This window comes from Nipponia nippon, unplaced genomic scaffold, assembly GCF_047370975.1.
Source record: "Nipponia nippon isolate SJK-2023a ecotype South Korea unplaced genomic scaffold, ASM4737097v1 scaffold_2, whole genome shotgun sequence".
NCBI classification, from domain to species: Eukaryota; Metazoa; Chordata; class Aves; order Pelecaniformes; family Threskiornithidae; genus Nipponia; species Nipponia nippon.
This window is the reverse complement of record NW_028262336.1, coordinates 30,282,291-30,301,197: the sequence shown is the minus strand read 5'-3', so window position 1 is coordinate 30,301,197 and position 18,907 is coordinate 30,282,291. Positions and strand designations below refer to the sequence as shown.

The window sequence follows — 18,907 nt, the reverse complement described above, 5'->3', positions numbered from 1 at the left end:
ACGTCAGATGACGCATAGCGTCACACCTGATCCTGAGCGCAACTCCCGCTGCAGGCGGCGCGGCTGTTACCTGAGGAAAGGTTCATCTCCTGACTTCAGGGTCTGGCCCGCGCCGTGACACTGCTTCTACCAGAACATTCGGCACCCGCGATCACAAACAGCATAAACCTGAGGGAATGACTCACATCACTCACCTCTTCTTCACAGAGCAAAAAGCGTTCTTTCTCGAGCTGTTACTGTCGCTCACTGAAAACACCAGATCTTTGTGGGGGTCGAATACGTTTGTTTCTGGCCCATTTCTGGCCCTCCTGCTACTGAAGGAGGCTCCACGGCGGGTTTGGCCTTCCCTGGGCTGGGCACGGTCCCGCTGCCCTCGCTGACCTGTGAGCGATGCCCCCGGCTTCTGCCACTGGGGAGAGGCGTGCGCCAGCTGCGCCGGACCAGCAGCGGGGCGTCACGGGGCCACCGTGCGCGCAGCTTCCATCCGCTAATTCTACAGATGCGCAACCGTGCAGATAATTAACTTGTCGAGATGCCAGCTGTCAGGTGCTTACACCTGCTTAGTTCTTAACAGTCGTGCAAGCAGCAGAATATATTCCAGCACCTTAGAAACTACTCTCAGCTATCCTGAGCGAACGACTGCCACCCCTGGCAGCCAGACACTGCTCGTGGGCAGAAAAGTAGTACCTAAGCGGATCAACACGAGGTGAAAAAAGGTGTTTTTTTTTCAGCTAGGTGATACCTAAAAGCCATCCCATACGGAGTAAATTCTTAGCAGGCTAACTCATGTAGCTGTCCAAGGGCATGTAGGAGCCACAGTGGAAAAAACAAACAGGCAGGCATATGAAAAATTTTCGTTTTATGAAGCACAAATGTTAAAGTGTAACTGTACACTGCAGTAACTTTTAAATGTCATAAAAAATGTTTTTTTAAAGTGTAGCATTTAGTAATTGCACAAAATTATATTACAAAAACATAAAAAGGTGTGTTTAATGCCTTGATTCACAGTAAGGAGAATACTTTTGTAAGCTGACTATTCTTATCTCTACCCCCATTATTTCACTTGATCAGCTTTCTCTGCACAAGTGTAGAAAGCAGTTCACAGACGTGAATACAGCAATCCATCCAGCAAAACAGGTTTCAGAGTTACCATCAACAGAGCTAAACAACAATAGCAGAGTCCTTTCAAATTAAAAAAAGCGGTCTGGTTGAGAGACCAGCCACTCAGAACTCCCCGTACTGTAAACTAACTTCTCACTTGAGTTACAGAAAAGATTTACTTTGTGACAGCTAAAAGGTATAATTCACTATTAAACTGCAAAATGAAGTAACTACTCTTTCTGCTGCATCTGAACGTCATTTTCGTTTCTCTGTGGACAATCCAACCTGAACTATACCTGGAGAGATGAGAGAAATGTTCGTTAAAAATGAATGTTGTGTATTTTCAGTTTTCAGGTATATACTCACAGAATGATAAAAATAGAAAAAGGCAAGATCTGTATGTTGAGTCCAGAAATAAAGTTGGACAATATCAATTCGTATGTTATAAAATAATAGTGGTTCTCCCTTATTCATCTTCTTATGTATTCAGTTTTTTGGTCCATATCTGAATCTGATGAGTCACTTTCATCAGATGAATGAGAGGAATTTTGCCATTCACGAGAGCCGTTATGACAGTGTGGTTGCTGCGCACTTTCTGTGTCATCCAGGAGTTTTGATTCAAAAGCACGAGTACACTGCCAGTCAACTGCATCTTCCTGGGAAGAAAGGAGAGCTGCAGAACTATCCACGTTCTCTTCACAGGCTCCCAACAGCACAGTTTTCAAGTTAATGGTAAAGCAAGCACTGTTCCTTTGCCTCGAAGAATAGTTACAGTTTACCTCAGGGAAAGGACTAAGTAACTCACTACTTGCGTCTTTGTCTTCTTCAACGTCCGTCTCATGCTCTTCAAAATCTTCTGGCTCAGCATCTGGATTTTCACTTTCCTGGCTGCTGCTGTCATCACACGCTCTATTGGCAGAGTACTGCACGAATGCATTTGGCCTGTCAGAGGAATGAGGTACTCTACCTATCATATCACGCTTTGTATAGTCATGATTACTTATGTCATCGCTGTCACTGTCGTCACTGTCATCACTGTCATCTTTATCACTGACACCACCACTGGATTCATTTGCCTTTTTTTTGATCTCTTTGTAAATGATCTCTACAGAGGCTATTTCTTCAGATTCAAATGTCCAAGGTGAATATACTAACGTCCTGATGAATACCTAGAAGAGCAAAGTGAATGAAAAAAAAAAAAATCAGCCAAATTTGCATATGCGCACAGAAAAAGATGAAAAAAAAACCCCAACCCCAATCATGAGGTTGTCAAACAAACAATTCCTTCTGTGACACGTTTCTGGCTTTTTCTGCAGAGTTCAGGGCATCTTCCCCATTCCTGTAACTATGACAGCCTTCACTACAAATCAAGGCACACAGCATTGGACAGCCTCAAAGAAATGACACTACTCCCAAGCAGCGTCAGGTATGAAATGTTTTACTTCAAATTTTTAGGTATCTTTCTATGACTAATAGCTCATTTTAGAAATACATCTTAAACCTGAGGTGAGTTTTGCAACTCTCTATTAGCTCTTGCAGTTACCGTGCAAGAGAGAAGCCTTACCTGGACAATCAACTTCAACGTCCTGTAGAAATGTACCATTTGAAGCAATGAACTATATAAAATCCTAAGTCCCATTTTCTCAGTTTTACTCTGCACTTCTGAGGATTATTGAATATTCGAAACATTGGGGGAAAACGTTGACAATAAAAAAATTAACCTCAGACACTACTTGGCAAAGTCACATTCATCAATCTTAGAGATATGAAGGTAATGACATAGCAAAGGACAGACACATGAGGAAAAAAGTCTTAGAAAAAGTTGATGCCAATCTACTCTGGATATGTTTGTAGAAAACGGAAAATATTTATGCCAAAAAATCCCATAGAATTAAATGTAAAAGAAGTCAGAGGCTATAAAAAAAAAAAGAAAGCAAGCAAAGATGGATAGAAACAAGTCCTAGGAATCTTGTTATTTTTGCTTGAAAATCAGTGGCAGTTTAGTCTCTTCTCTTTCTATTAAAATAAAAAATTAGCCGACTTGGGACTGGCTTCCTCAAGCGCTAAAACATGACACTTGATCACAGAAAAAGTCAAAGAAAGATTATTTTATTCAAAATGGCGGAACAATTTGAGTGATATATTATCATTACCTTTCTTTCTTCCTTAAGTACTCTTCCTTAATCATGGACTTTTTTGCCGATCACTATATGTGACTACTGAGAATAGCTTAGCATTTGGAAGGCGGTGCAGGCACTGTCTGCCTTGTGTATATGCCCGTCCTCCCCCTTACCCCACCACGAGTAAGTTTTCTTCCAGAGCTCTGTTGTTTCTTTTCTTTTCCTTTGCTTTTTGTTTTCATTCAACTCCAATATTCAGGTAGATTATGACAGCCTGGTCCAGGAGTTAGTTTCTAAGATACTGTGCCAGCTCTAGATTCTGGCAGAGAGAACTTGCATATGAATATCCTTTTTTTCCTACTAAGTTTTCCACTATCAGGCATCCTTTTCACTAATCCCTCTTTATAACAGAATACAGTAATAAATCATTACTGAGACTGGAGAAGGAAGACAGACATCAGGCTACCCAGAGAAGTGATCCTGAACTTGCTAGTAACAGTTCTGGGACTAACAGCTAGGATACTTTTCTGTCAGGGACATATCTGCACATAACTGCATCCCAATCTACGGTATGAGATACACACAAAACCGGAAGGTTGGGGACCTGCAAGATATATCTGATTTCAGTAAAGAGAAAATTTCCTTTGACTGAGAAGCTACTGTTGATGTTACAAAGCAGACTCAGGAAACCTGAGAAACAACACGCTTTAAAGACTGCTTCCTCAAAGCAGCGTCTCATCTCTACCGAGGTCTTTGATGGTCTGTCCTTTGTCTCCTCCTTGCTGAGGTGAATTGAGAGTAAGTTCTTATTTGTTGTGTGTGAGATCATTTCTAACAACCATCCAGATCTTGCTCTTACCAGGCTGCTGAACTTTTACTTTTAGCACTTCTCACATGCTGTCCTTGACTCCTTTTGTGGACAACAAACATGAAGCATAGCTTTAGGTCTTCGAGCACTAACAGTGACTCTTTTCTTCTCCAGATGTACCTAAATAACTGGCCCTTCTTTTGGGGATAATAAGACCAAAACTCCCAACTCTAGGCCATTTTTATGCATCGCTACAGGAACAATACGCCCATACCCAACTGGGTCTTAAAGCTACCTTTTGTCTTTTCAGCTTGCTTCCCTATGGAAACATGATAAAGAAAGGACCTTGAAGGCAAGTTTAAAATATTTGCTTCCAGTTGTAGAATCTCCCCAAATGTCTTTAAACTCCAGCAACCAGGAACCTGGCTAAACTATCCTCAAAGCTTCAGGGAATGCTCTGATTTTTGGGGTAATAAACGGGAAAATATTATAAGGGTAATTTGTTTTGTTCTTAGAGAGGAGTACAGTGCTGCAGGGTGAAATAACAGAGGCAAAATGTGCCAGAAACTGCTTTCCTAAGGAGCAATGGATACACATTGCTCCTGAATGCTTCCAGAGCATACTTCTTGGTGGAGAACAGGTCTTCTCCCTCTGCACTTCACTTAAGACCTGGAGTGGGTTTTTTGTTTTGGAGTTATTGCCCTGGCTCAGGTAGTAGAAGAAATTTGTCTGCTGCAGGAAGGATTTACGTATAAGGTAATTTTCAAAGGGCGAGAGGTTAATTGTCCTACGCTGGGTGCTCTGCTATAGGACCTAGCCTGCTTCTGTGTACCATAAAGAGTTAATTTAAAGTTACTTTGGGGGGAGTCTCCCCTTCACTACTGCCTGCACCCTAACTTCATAGAATCATAGAACAGGCCAGGCTGGAAGGGACCTCGGAAGACCATCTGGTCCAACCATTCATGGGAGAGGGAGCCTAGATGAGATTATCTAGCACCCTGTCCAATTGCATATTGAAAACCTCTAGGGATGGGGACTCTACCACGTCCTTGGGGAGGTTGTTCCAGTGATTGATTGTTCTCACTGTAAAAAATGTCTTTCTTATATGGAGATGAAACCTCTCATGGTGCAACTTGTACCCACTGCCCCTTGTTTTGAGAGCCTCGGTCCTGTTTGTAGCCACTCTAAGTACTGGAATACTGTGATGAGGTCCCCCCTGAGCCTTCTCTTCTCCAGGGAGAAAAGACCTAACTCCTTTCGTCTTTCCTCACAGGGCAGGTTCTCCAGCCCTTTGGTCATCTTCGTGGCCCTCCTCTGGACCCTCTCCAGCCTGTCTGCATCTTTCTTGCACCATGGGGACCAGAACTGGACATAGTATTCCAGGTGCAGCCTGACAAGTGCTGAGTAGGGTGGGATGATCACACCTCTATCTCTGTTAGTAAATTGTCACAGAAGTAGCAAGAAATGGTTTTGAAAAAGACTGAATATCTGTTCCACAGAACAGACAAGATTTAGCAGCCTATGGACTATCTTTGACATAGGTAAACTGCAAATTAAAACATTGCATGTACTTACATAACTTGTACCTAATGCACAGGATTAGAAATTTCAGATGGTAAGCTTCCTCCTCCCAACCAGGAAGGTTAAATATGAGAATTATTACATACCAAGGTATGTGGAAGTGATTTTTTTTGAAGAATATAACCTCCTGTATGCATACACTTCAGGGCACCAGCTAACAGCAGTGAGAAACATACAGCACCTGCGATTGCACCTATATGATAATCTGCAAGTGAAAAAAACAAACAAACATACATACATGAATGAAGTTTCCAATGATCACGTTTCATATTTCACATTCAGAACAGGTATTTAGAATCACAGAATAATTTTGGTTAGAAGGGACCTCTGGAGGTCATCTGGTCCAAAGTCAAAACAAGACCAAATCTCAAATTAGATGCAGAAGTTAAAATAGAAATTACAGCATCCTTGATAGCTATTTAGGGAGTTAGTGGAGATTTGTATGGCTCACAGGATTAACAATAGATTTGTAGCCCCAAAGCGGATGGGTTTTTATATTTCAGTTATAAATCCCCACAATGTTTATCACTCGGAAGGTACTTTCTCTCTTTTTATTTTTAGGATTAATTGACTTCTACATCTTCCTATGCAAAAAGAAAACACTTGCACATAATCAAGTCAGACAATCCAGTCCTGCACCACAGCACAGTTACCTTGTTGAGCTACAGAGTCTGCAGTTATACATTTCCAGGCTGATGGGATGGAATGTTTGTTTAGAGATGCAGTGACTGTAACAGACACACAGTAATTTCTATTTGGATACAATTCTTCAATGACAGTATTAAAAATTTCTTCAGTGGTTTTCTCACGTGGTCTCTGCCATGAAAGACAATGTTTTAAAGTTAGCTATTTGCCTAAAAAGAGATCCCCAACCACTGATAAAACATTATGGCTATTTCAGAGAAATGCAGTAGCACGTGAATCTGCAAAAACTGACACAGTAACTCAGTGGTTTACCTAGACAACTGCTTCATCTCTAGTTCTAGCTGATGTCAAGCTGCCTACCTTACACCTGTTTGCGAGATATCGTATTATAAAGATAAACTGCCTTCTGTCTCCAACTGTTGGTCACTGTATGTCCCCTTGAAGTAGCCTCACATAGATTCTATGGATTTGAAACTGCAAGTGATATTCTGATTCAGAAATCAGGGGAAAAATATCCATGGCAGGCAAGTTGTGGTCCTTCTTCTGCGACTCACGGCAGAATGAGTTAGACAGATTAAATTCCTAACAGGTCTGACCTGCTGTTCAAAACTTCCAGTACAGGTAAGTCCATGCTCTAGTTCGCCAACTTACTCCAGCGCTTTGCCAGCCCAGGTATTAATGCCTCTCTTGGTGTTTAACCTAAGGTCTGCACAACTGCCAATTTCACTTCACTGTTTTTGGTCCAAGACAGTGAATGGTTTATTTCCTCCTTTTCTGTAGTAAATGTTTACATATTCAGAGACTCTGACCTCTAACTGTAGCTTTGCTTGCTTACACTAAGCGGTCCCCTATTATTTCAGCATTTCCTCATAGGTCGTGTCAGGATCCCCCCCAGTCCTCACTGCTCCTTTTTGGATCCTGCTCAACTGGCCCATGCCTTTTCTGAACCCCAGACTGGTGCTGGGCAGGCTTTACAAGTACTGAGTACGTAAAAATATAATTTTTTCATCTCTCAGCAACATGCGAGTCACACTTAGCTTGTAATATTATAGAATGCTCTCATCCTTTCTGGCAAAACTGCTGCCTGTGTAGCTGTTATCACTCTACTTATTACACAAACAATTATTCTTAAGTGTTATGCCTTGCATTGGTCCTTATTATCTCCTATTATTTTAAGATTATTTCTCCACTTTGCGAGGATCATTTTAAGTTCTAATCATGCCTATCTACCTCTCCATTCCACCACACACACAAAAAAAAATTAAATAGAACCAGACCCAGAATAGGTTGTTTCAGAAACTAACTGGATACATTTTTCCAGTTTGACACAAAACTACTGAACTGCTTTCGGAACTTATTTTCCTATCAGTTGTGCATACACCTGCTAGTAGTTTCTGCTAAACTGTCTTTCCCTTGTCTTCCCGGAGAATAATCACTTGAGCCAGTGCCCTGTGCTTTATTTCAAGTAAGGATACAGGACAACTAGTATTCCTCTTCTAGGCCTGCTTCTCTGCAGTAAAAGGAAGCTAAGATTACATTGGCCATTCTGTTTTCTTCTAAGTGTCTTCTATTGACATATTTGCTACTGTGAATTTGCTAACCATCAGAGCCAGTTTATGCCTTCTATATTTCTCCCCTAACACACAAATAAAACAAAAAGTTCTTTACCTTATGCTCTCTATCAAGTGTTTTCAGTGTTATATCATAATCAAGTTCTTGATATATATCAATTAAAGACCGCAGTTTTTCATTTTTTCTGAAGTGAGAGGTTGGCAGCTTTATGGTGACATTTATGCAGTTTAGACAGGAACTGATATTAACTTCTGGTGGTCCCAGGGATGCTATTGAGAAAAAGACAGAGGAAAAAAAATATGGAAAAAAATATACACTATGTATTCAGTACCAGTTCTATTTCGGTGACAGATACAGAACGGACTAATCAGATTCCAGAGTATATCACTGTTGTAAATCCACAAGGCCTTGCAACATTTAAGTTCCACGGTCAAACGATCTTTTCCCATGTGACTAGATTTTAAAAACAGAAAGCAGTGGAAGGGAGGGAAAAAGCAGAAAGGTGACAGAGGCTTTACTTCAGCTCCACAGAGATGTGAGCTTTTTATCTCTTTGAGAGGAAAGCTGAGGTTAATGCACAGGAGAAGCTGATTACTTTCTTGCTCATCATCATCTTTTAGTCACTCTCTGGAAGGAATCTTTGTAGAAATTCAGTGGTGTGTAGCCCTGCACATACTCATACTGGTTGCAAGGAAGGCAATAGGTCTAAACTTGACAGCTGAGCTCCAAAGACTAAAAACTCTACCAACAGTAGGACAGAGGACCTAGCAAAACATAGTTACACTTCTGTGAGACTTCCATTGTGTTCAAAGTAATCTCTCAAGTTCAGGTCCTCAGAACATGTATGTGTTTGAAGAGCCGTGCACACTAATTGCCTCCTCTCTCCAAAACTACACGTGCATCAAGATCAGAGAAAATTCCATGGTGAATCAAGCCTAAGATCTTCTTCCCTCCAACAGAGGGAAAGTGGTAGGAATGTTGAAAAATGGTGTGAGAACAAACTATCTTCGTAATCCTCCATTTCTGCATAGTACATTGTGTGTGGGGGGAAACATGAACATTTAGAGTTTGCATTTCACTTTTCTTTTCCAGAAGCATGTACATTTTGATCAAGGTGGAGAGTGGTTTGCCAACCTCTGCAAAATTCAAAAAAGCAATATACATTTCCTAACTATTTCTGTTCCTGCAATAGCGTAGAAAGAAAAAAAAAAAAACAAGTTTAATACTTAGAACAAATGTGAGCTTTCATCTGCTCTCAAACAGGAAAGCATGTCTTAGTCACATGGTTGCACACTTACTCTTTTCTCATCTTTTAAGTCACAAATAAACATTAGCTTAAATTTGTTTACAGTCAAATGTAGTTGTTCTCCTGGCTCTTTGTTATGAAGCCTTTCTGTATTTGCTCAATCCATCTGTCAACAAGAGTGAGATTCCACTGTAGGTATTTGAAGGCAGATATCAACTATACCCAGAAATATCTCAGAATATTAATTCTTTCCTATTTAGGCACTGTAAAACAAAAAAGGACTACAGCGTTCATCTAAGTCCCATGCCCTGGAAAACATGACTTCACTCACTTGCTAATTGTTTGAACTAGAGAACTACTAGCCAAACATCCAATTTCAATTTACAAGTGGCCAGTGATGGACAATCAGTCAGAGCACCTGACAGTTTGTTCCAGTGGTCAATTTGAAATATGCCTCTTTTTCCTAGCTAAAATTTATCTAGCTTCAGCTTCCAGTCAGGGCATCCTGTTACGCTTTGTTTACAAGACTGAAGAAGCCTGCCATCATATTAACTAGTGGTCAATGCACCTTCTGATCCTTCTCTTTATGAAAGTAACTGCTGAAAGACTGAAGGTCTCCACCTCAGAGGGATGTTCTCAAATCCTTCAGTCATCCTTGTGGCTATTCTCCCCATGCCCTCCAATTTTTCATCAGTTCTGAGACCACAAGCGGACACAGCAGCGGCTACCTCTGTGCTGAATTCAGAGGTAACATGACCTATTTCTCCTCCATAGTCCTCCAACTGTTCCTCAATCTCTCTGTTACTTCAAAACCGAATACTAAGCACACCTAAGGGAGAAGCCACCTCTAGCATTAGAAGATGTCACAGATAACAAGCATCTTCTTTCAGCAAGGAAAGGGAAAAGAGCGGGGTGATGAACAAACAAGTAAATCTCTTCCCCTACATCTAATGCAGACATGGTATTTCTTTAACTCTTTAACATTGACTACTTGAGAACATAAAAACAATGTTGGCTTTTTTTTTTTTTAAGTTATGTATCTTATGCACTTAGAGATTTTTACTTTGTGCTTGTCAATGCTTGACACAACGTTATTTCCTCTATATTTATATACATATATTCTATTTCAAAACCAGAGCCTCATGCATCTATCAGAACTACTGTAGCCACTAATTTTAGAAAGCTGTCTATATATTCTATGTCTTGTAACTGATATGTGATAGATTATATACAAATTCCTACTCTCATAGATAAAGGAATAAGCTACTGACCAAGTTAGTTTGGAGTGTCTTACTGTAAAGCTAGCAGAATATCATTTATACATCAGCTACGAATAAAAATTACTAAAATAAGCAAATGCAGACAGAGAACTTACTGTCAGTATATGGCACAAAATTAAGTACAGAAGAATTGAATACTTCGGTTCCTATGATGCTCTGAACCAATGCAGAATACTGAGTGGAAAGCTCTTTAAAATCATCTGTCAGATTACAGGAGAGTTGTGTAATATCTGAACATTGTTTAGCAGTCTTCCAGTTCCTGTAAATCAAAAATTAAAAAAAGATCAAAATAATCTATCTGGATTCTCTGATACAAGAAAACATTGGCGGGGAGAGGAAAGCATTTCTGAGTGGAAAAACAAACAAACAAACAAACAAGAAAACCCCAGCCTTAGTGTTTTGAGTCGATAAACATTGAAAGTAAAATTTGTGTCTTATAAAATAAGACTTGCCTGCGGTCAGTGTACAGCACACGATAGTATGTTGGCACAGTTGGATCGCTTTCTGCCTGCCAGGACAAAATGTGCTCAAAATTGGAAGATGCCATTCGTAGGTTGTGAGGTGGCCCTCCCAGAAATCTTTCTAGAAAGGGAAAAAACCCCAAATCAAACAACCCACCAATATGAATGGCAAACAAATGTGAGATTGCAACAATTCTAATCAATAAACCCAATTACAGCAGCCCAATATTTGCCCCAAAATAAAGCAACCATAGAACAGAGTTCAGCCCAACAGAAACAACAATGCAAAGGACTGTCCTCCTATATTATATTTCTATTAAGTTCTTTCTTCAAAAAGCATGAAGTTTTAAAATGATGCTTGGTGAGAATATGCAAGTTTTTTGAACTGTGTTAGGAAAAGTATTTGAAAGACAATAAAAACTCTTACCGGGCAAGCTGCAACAAGCTGTAGTCAGAATGCTGATGTACACTGGAAAATGAAACTGTGTATTAATGTATTTGTATGTCTACAATATCTGATTAGTAGCTTACTATTGGTGATATTAATTTGCAACCACTAGAGACAGTAATTCTCACTATTCCCTCAGTGGAACTGTGTCTTTCTTTCACATCTTCCTACTACTTTCCCCTACCCTTCCCTCCTTTCCCAGAGTAGAGGATGTCCCCTTCCAACCTCTGTCATTAATTTGAGGCTCCTAGGAGCTAGTTCTTTGATAACTATACTGTGGTTCAGGCTTATGCTGATCCCTGCCAGGTGAGGTTCAAGACCCAGTGTGAATAAAAGATGTTCTTATCAAATATTGTTTTAGAGGATTCTGACTATATTTCATGTACCTCACTCTATTAAACACCAACTTAAGTCATTACAAGAATCTTAAAACTGGTCTGGGAAAAGATACTATTACTGCTTGAAGAACATTATTGAATCATCTTCACAGATGTCCTTCTTTGCTAAACGTGGGGAGTCCTCAAGGCTGTAGTTTAACAACTTTGGTGTATTACTCACTGTCTTCAGTCAGCTAACTCCTGTAACTCCCTATTTTGTGTCCTGTTTCTGTAACATTTCCCTGTGAGTGTTTAACTCTACAGCACTCTATTCTCTGCCTGCAAAAGAAAAGAAAAAAACGCCAACAGATGCTGCAACACCGTTTCTCCTGTCACAGGGCATGACTAAGGCCACAGTCAGCCTGTCAGTCAGGCCTACTGTCCGAGTAATCTCTTGAACCCAGCCTTCTTGCAGATCCTGACATTCTAGAGGTCCCCACATCTTCTTGTATAACCTCCGTAAGAGCCTGTTCATTCATCCAGATTCTCACTATATCCACAATTCTTTTCCTTGACCAACCCAGTCTTGCATCATTCATATCTTTTCAGCATGGCACTTCAAGACACTCTTGAAATTATTGTTCTGACCCTTCTTTTTTTCTCAAGATCCTTTAGCTCCCTTCCACTTTCTGAGCGCAACAAATATAAACTTCCTGTCCTCATTTTAAAGGCATTTTGTGGCCTATCCTCCTAGTGATGAGATGCCAACTCCCATACTCAGTTGGCCAACAAGTTATTAGTTTAATTTCAAACATGCATGCTTTTTCTCATGCTTTAAATGAACTCCATGGAAATATCTCCAAAATTACTTCATTATTTTCCCTCAAACTCTTCTCCATGAACTCTCTTTTGTCTTGACATCTAAACCCTCTACCCAAAAATATGACAATACCCAAAACACTGCTGGCCTGCTACCTCTCTTGACCTGTGCTGATTAATACTGCCTTAACATGTTCTTTTATTCTCCTCATCTCACTTTGAATAGTAACTTCTGTAGCATGAGGAATGTCTTTGACTTTACATTTGTACAGCAACTAACACAGTAGCACTCTGGCCCACAACTGAGGTTCTCAGGTGCCACACTATGACAAATAATATAACAGAACTACTTGATATGTCAACGAGATGTGCCGCAGTAAGAATGACAGTGAAAAGAAATCTGGGACATACCTCATAAAAAAGTGAAACGATCTTTACGGAGATCTACAAATAATGGATAGGACAGGACTATCACAGAATGGTTGAGGTTGGAAGGGACCTCCGGAGGTCATCTGGTCCAATCCCTGACTATGTGAAACGTAGTGCCAGAATACATATTTCTGGTAAAGCAGAGGGGATTCAGAATAGTAGTGGGTCAGCGGGAACTGTCTTGTCCCAGACACACTGGGAGAATTTCCTAATGGATTAATGCAGTTATTTTATGATCCTTGTCTACTTTTGCAGAGGGTACTGGAAGAGGAAAGGAAATATTTCCTACTCAATTAATTAAAGAGATATCTGCACGGAATCTTTATGGCTGCAGAGAAGTGCCCTAAAAATTGCCCTTTAATTAGCAGTGGGCACACAGAGAAGCATACACTAATACACTTGAGTGCCTAAGTTTGTTGAAATCATTTGGGATGCATACTTAGCCAAGTATCTCTTACAAATCTGGCTCTTCGGACACCTGTCTCACAAATATTAAACTATGCTCCCAGCATCCCTTCTGAAATTAGATGCAAAGAGATTAAGCAGCTCACTTCAGTTGCACATGCAGCAAATTTATATTTCCATAAGACAGAAAACTCCTCTCTCGCAAGCTTCATTTCACCATTCAAACCACAGACATCCTCTCTCTTCTAAGTCTTCCTTTTGCATTCGTTCTTTTATGTTATTACTGAATAATAAACGTCCCCTTAGAGAAGCGAAGTGAAAAGTAGAACAACTGATTTCTTGCCACATAGTAACAGATCACCTATCTGGAAAAAACATCCAGTGGGTATGAATAACAAAGCAATACAACAGTTATTATTCTTCACCTGAACACAATCTCAGGTTTGTAATCATTTGTGGCAGGAATTCTCCCTTCTTCCAAGAGGCACACAGCCTTTAACACATTAAGGTTATTCCCATTACAGAAACACAGTGTCAGTGCACAGACTCTAGCAATGACACGCGTCCTTAGAGCAAGCCCTTCGGATTAGGAGAAGCAAACAGTCTTTTGCCAAAATGCAAAATTATGCCAGCCACCTCACATGTCAGCTGTCTTGCTGATGTATTTTCTGTTGACATAAATGTTTTTCTATTCTGTCCATATTTGTGATTTTTAAATGCCTCTCCCCTATCAAAATCAAATTCCGTTCATCTAGAGTTCAAACTGCCTCAGAACTTTGTTTCAACAAACATGTTTAGCAAAGATAGTTGGAGAGTTGCAAAATTTTGCAGGTTACACTTTTCCATAAGAGACACAGACAAGAAAAAAAAAAAAATCTTAGACCAAATAACTGGGAAAATTAACACTGGAGAAATAAAGACCCTCTGTAAACTGTATGGGGAATCTTCTTTACCATCTTATCCTTTTTACAGAATTAAATGACCCTATCAAAACAGTTTCTCACTACAACCACAGCTCAGCCAACAAACTATGTTTGTTCTGCCTGCTAATGCAGAAACTAAGGAGTCCTGAAAAAAATTTGAACAAGAAATGAAAAACAACACATCCAACTAAGATTTCACTGGTCATTTAGAGAGGCAGAATGCAGTACGCTGTTTCAAATAATTTCTTTCTTATGGGAAAAATCACAGTTTATGTATAGAATGGAGTACGTAGAATATAATACACTAGATTCTTGATTCTGTGAATTATTCCAGGGAGAGCTGTACAATAAGATGATGGTATTTTACTTCAGTAACTCAGGAGGAACGTTAGTGAGAAATTAGCAGTACTACTCCTCTTACAATATAAAGGTACAGGCAACTTACCAAGTTGATAAAAATGCATTGGTCCATCCATCAGTGTTTCCACAGTGATTAAGAAATATAACCTACTGATTGCAAAATAAACATCTTGCTTCTGTACCTGCAAATACATTAAAAATAATCACATTCAGCAAATCATCTTAGTAAATTACTTGCAAGTAAAACAAGGTCTATGTACAAAGAGTTATTTTAACCTCTTCAATGTTTGGGGGGAGGCAGTGGTACCAAAACCGTTACTGCTATGGCGGGAGGTGGGCGGGCAAGGATCCCCAAATTAGACAGGCAATTTCATGACAATAGCACTTTCCTTTTTTCACATGGAAAGGGCTTTTACCATTTAAAATAAATACAGAAAGCATTGTATGATTATTTGTATTAATTTTGCATGAAGATAGTATCTGAAAATTCTTTGCCACTCACTCCAACTTATTAAATACAATGAAAATAAACATTGCTTGGCTTTATTTGAAATATTACAAGAACTCATCACTGTTGCAAAAAAATGTTTCCAGAAAGAAGGTAGATCAAGAGGGAGGTTAAAAAAAAAATTCTAAAATTATTAATTAAATGGAAGTTATGAAGTTTATGTTACAATTTTTTAAATATTCCCTCTCCTCAATGTTATTATTTTACTCTATTTATTATCCTCACAGAATTAATATTCGCAGGATCAGGTTTTGAATTACAGGCAAAGTACTAAGGAACAACTGTGAATCTATAGATGGCTGGGCAAGGGTCTAACTCTTTCCAAATAATCTTCAACTCAAGTTTAATACAAATAAATTGGTTTTTAATTTAAAAGGATTTTTAAATACAACTTAAATTATTTTCTCTTAAACAGCTTAAAATTTAAAATTGTGACAAACCATACTATGGTCAAACTTAACACAGTATGTTAAAATCAGATGAATTAAGAAAACCCTTATCTGAGATATCAGTCTTCCTCTGCTCAAAGTTTTAGCATGACTATAGGAAGTCACTGGATAAATGCTGAGAACCTGTATCTGTGCAACTGATAATCATAATTCCACAGACAAAGAGAATGTTCTTTTCATTTCAGTTTGGTTCATTTTATTAATTCATTCAAGCATGAGGAATGTTTAGGAGATATAAAATACCAGTCTTCCTCTTTTCAATCAAAATTAAAAATGATGGATAAGAAGACAAGATTTACTAGTTACAAAATCTTTAACACTGATATCAGCAAACTAGAAAGTGATTAAGTTGCACGTATCTATCAAGTCCATTTGGTTTTGGCACTAGTGAATGTGACAGAAGATAAAAATAATTTGACTTCCTCATTCAGATCAAGCTTACAGATTACACAAGTAGGGAAAAAAAAAAAATCTTTCTACTTCAACAAGGTTAATAGCTTTGTTCAGAAGTCACACAGAAACCTAATGCCAAACAATGTTATTTCACAGTCACTTTAAAGAACAGTTACACCTGCAGGATCTGATTTTTCAGGCTGTTCAAAATTTTCTCTTAAAGAGAAAACTTTGAGGATCCTGCATTCACTTAGCAAAATATTACCTTTATGCCTTAATCCTTGCAATTAACCACAAGACATGTTCAAAGCACTCCATATACGGTATTATGCAATAGATGAATTTGCGTACCTTCGATCCTTCCTGTACATGCTGTCACGAGTAACAACTATCCCACTCTTGGAATCTGAAGTGACTCGTGTATGGCTCTGTATGCTGAACAACACATGTGTCTTACGTGATGCATATTCAAAGCCAAGTTACGCATGTAGCACCTTAGAATACGTAAGAAAAATGTGATAAAACAGGTTTATCTCCAAGTTTGCGCAGTTGTCTAAATCTGGATGTCTTCTGCAGACCTATCAATGCCAGTGAAATTCCAGGGGAAATTCCAGGGGAAAACCATTTCTGTCAGAACTCTGATTCGCTTTTGCTGCTCTTCCTCTTCAGAGCTTCAGCAGTCCCTGGAAAGAAGCCATGGAAATACTAGTGAGTCCAGCCCCCACTCACCTCATCAGCCTGGGCTCACAGCAACTCCCCTGGGAGCTGCCTGAAGCCCCCAGTGCTTTCAAAACTCAGCTTCGCACTTCCACATCATCTTCAGTGGCAGATCATTTTTAACTGGAGTCCAGGCTGGGTTGTTTTGTATTTGCTTCCAATCAGAAAAAAAACGGGCTTTGAAGTTTTGAAAGTCACTGGCTTGTGTTGCAGAAAAGCGCCACATCAGTAAAGCAGAAAACATGCCCTATTCTTTGAAACAAGCAGATGGTATATTTATTTATAGAAATCTACTTATCAGAATATCGAGAAAGAGACAGACACCACAGGAGATGTTTCAGGCAGAGAAGTCAGCAGAGGAATGTTCTAAGCCTACACAGGTTAATACAATGTATGGATCAACTTTACCACTGAAACCATGTGAACTAGGGAATCGCACTGTGGGTTGCAATGTTATGCCCACACCCTATTCTAGGCTTTGCTGGGGAACTTTGCAGAAGTCGCTTCTAAGGATATCGAAATCATTCAACCTTAATGATCCAAGTCCATTAACCAGAAGTCCCATTTTCCACGCACTGCCGGCAGCGCTCCTGCTGAGCCGGACGTGCCGCTGGAGGAACCAGGGTGGGACACACAGCATTGCGAGACACTAACAGGCTCCTCGGCTGCCCTGCGCCACCCCGGCAGGGCGAGGGGGACAAGGAAACAGCACCCACGACGACAAGCTCTGTCAGAGCCTACCGCTGCGTGTTTTTCCCTTACAAATTTCTGGCCTGGAGCTACACGACTACCTGCACCGAAACCAGCTACAACGCACCTCGCTGACTATGGCTAGGGTCAATTTTGCGTTCGGCGACACAGCCGAAGAAACAATCCCCATAACCCGCTGTTTTTATGTCCGATTCCGCCGGTATTAACGCCAACACGTGCTGCGGGGCGGCGGGTTTCGGCCAACAGCGGCCTCCTCCAGGCGCCCAGCGAAGCGCTAAGGGAAACCAGGGAGCTTTCCAGGAAACCCCCGCAGCCGGCCGCAGCTCGGGAAGCCCGGCCTGGCGCCCGCGGACGCCTCCCCTCGCCGAGCCAGAGCGGGGAGCACACGGCGGCGCTCCGCCGAGCGCGGCCGGCCCAGGCTCTGCGGCGGTAAGAGGCCGCCCCGGCCCTCGCTCCGGCTGCTCTAAGGGGAAACCGCCAAGGCCCACACCACAGACAGGCGCCCACACCCCCGCCCCACGGGCGGCGACCCACTAAGGGAAAAGGGCGGGGGGGGGCGGGGGGTAACGGACGAACGGACGCCGCTTTCCCAGCCGTACCTCGCAGCAGGCGGCATCCCCGCGGGCTCCGCTCCGCTCCCCGCGGCGCCCCTGTCAGGCCGAGGGAGCAGCGCCGGCGCCGAACGGGAACTGCCGGTCGGCGGCGCTGAGGAGGAGGCCGCGCGGCGGGGGCGGGGCCGCGTGCCTTGGGCGGCAGCGGCCGTTAGCTCCGTTGGGCCCCGGCGTCGGGGCGCCGCTTCGTCCGGTGCGGGGGCTGCGCCTCGCCGGTGGGCGGAGGCTCCCCTGGCGAAGCACGGCTTCCCTCCCCGCGGCCCCCGATAAGCGGTTTCTTCCCTTGTTTCGCTTTCTTTTGCCCGCCCCGGTCTTTGGTGCTTGTTGTCGTGAAGGAAGTCTCGGCAGAAAGCTGCGAAAGCGCTTGCTGATGCCCTTCCTCGTTGGAAAGTCTCCTTGTCCTTAGTGTTGAGGGATTGTTGAGAGAGGGTGCTGCTGATGATAAGCGTTTCATAAATATTTGCCTTAATGGGCACGGCACCCAAATGGATGGGGTGTCGTCTGTCCCAAGTATTTTCTGATAGTGGAAACAGCAGTAATGTGGTATTAAATATAGCCTGTATCGTGTCACGTGAGGGATCTTCATGAGAAGATCTTGGTACCTACCCAAGGCAAGCGAGGGGTAAGAAACCAGGTCTGGTTAGTGGCCGCGTGCCGCTGCATCTGTGGCCTCACTGGCTGCACCTCCTTGTCCGTCGGCCTCTGTTTCTTCACTGATGGCGACACGTGTAATTTTGGGAGTCAATTGGCGGTTGGACATGAGGTTATGCGGCATCTCCTTAAGCCATACAAGGCAAAGCAAACGTGAGATTTCCCAACACCATCTTTTAGGCTTCTACAAACTTTCCAGTTAAAAATGTGTGTGTGTGTATATATATATTGCTTTAACCCATGAATAGCTCAAAAGTAGTGAAGACAGTTTTTGTCCATTTTACTTCATGAAGAAATAACCTTGGATCTGAGATGCAAACTGAAAAAGTCCCAGTTCTGACTAGAAACTCCA

The 18,907-nt window shown here is 41.4% G+C and overlaps 1 protein-coding gene across 2 annotated transcripts; it reads right to left on the bottom strand.

Annotated features, from left to right (window-relative positions):
• Positions 1-844: 844 nt before the first annotated feature.
• IFNAR2 (interferon alpha and beta receptor subunit 2) lies at positions 845-18,108 on the bottom strand. 2 transcript variants are annotated; one of them, XM_087757037.1, is made up of 11 exons: positions 17,893-18,106; positions 16,444-16,548; positions 16,217-16,359; positions 14,601-14,697; positions 11,242-11,283; positions 10,806-10,935; positions 10,449-10,612; positions 7,924-8,096; positions 6,264-6,426; positions 5,697-5,815; positions 845-2,270 (listed from the first exon to the last, which is right to left on the bottom strand). In XM_087757037.1, the coding sequence occupies exons 4-11, from the start codon at positions 14,629-14,631 to the stop codon at positions 1,572-1,574; spliced, it is 1,521 nt and encodes a 506-aa protein (XP_087613163.1). In that variant the 5' UTR covers positions 14,632-14,697; positions 16,217-16,359; positions 16,444-16,548; positions 17,893-18,106; the 3' UTR covers positions 845-1,571. The 2 variants fall into 2 exon arrangements, with proteins under 2 accessions (XP_087613163.1, XP_087613164.1); XM_087757038.1 differs by lacking the exon at positions 11,242-11,283 and having other exon boundaries at positions 16,217-16,548; positions 17,893-18,108.
• Between the last annotated feature and the right edge of the window lie 799 nt (positions 18,109-18,907).

What these genes read in the sequence shown, in the direction of transcription:
- IFNAR2 (XM_087757037.1), bottom strand. Translation starts at nt 14,631, where the DNA reads ATGGATGGACCAATGCATTTTTATCAACTTG. An exon ending in GTGCTGTACACTGACCGCAG is followed by an intron (nt 10,613 to 10,805) that starts GCAAGTCTTATT and finishes TTTGATTTACAG; the next exon opens with GAACTGGAAGACTGCTAAAC. An exon ending in TTTTGTGCCATATACTGACA is followed by an intron (nt 8,097 to 10,448) that starts GTAAGTTCTCTG and finishes TTTTCTCAATAG; the next exon opens with CATCCCTGGGACCACCAGAA.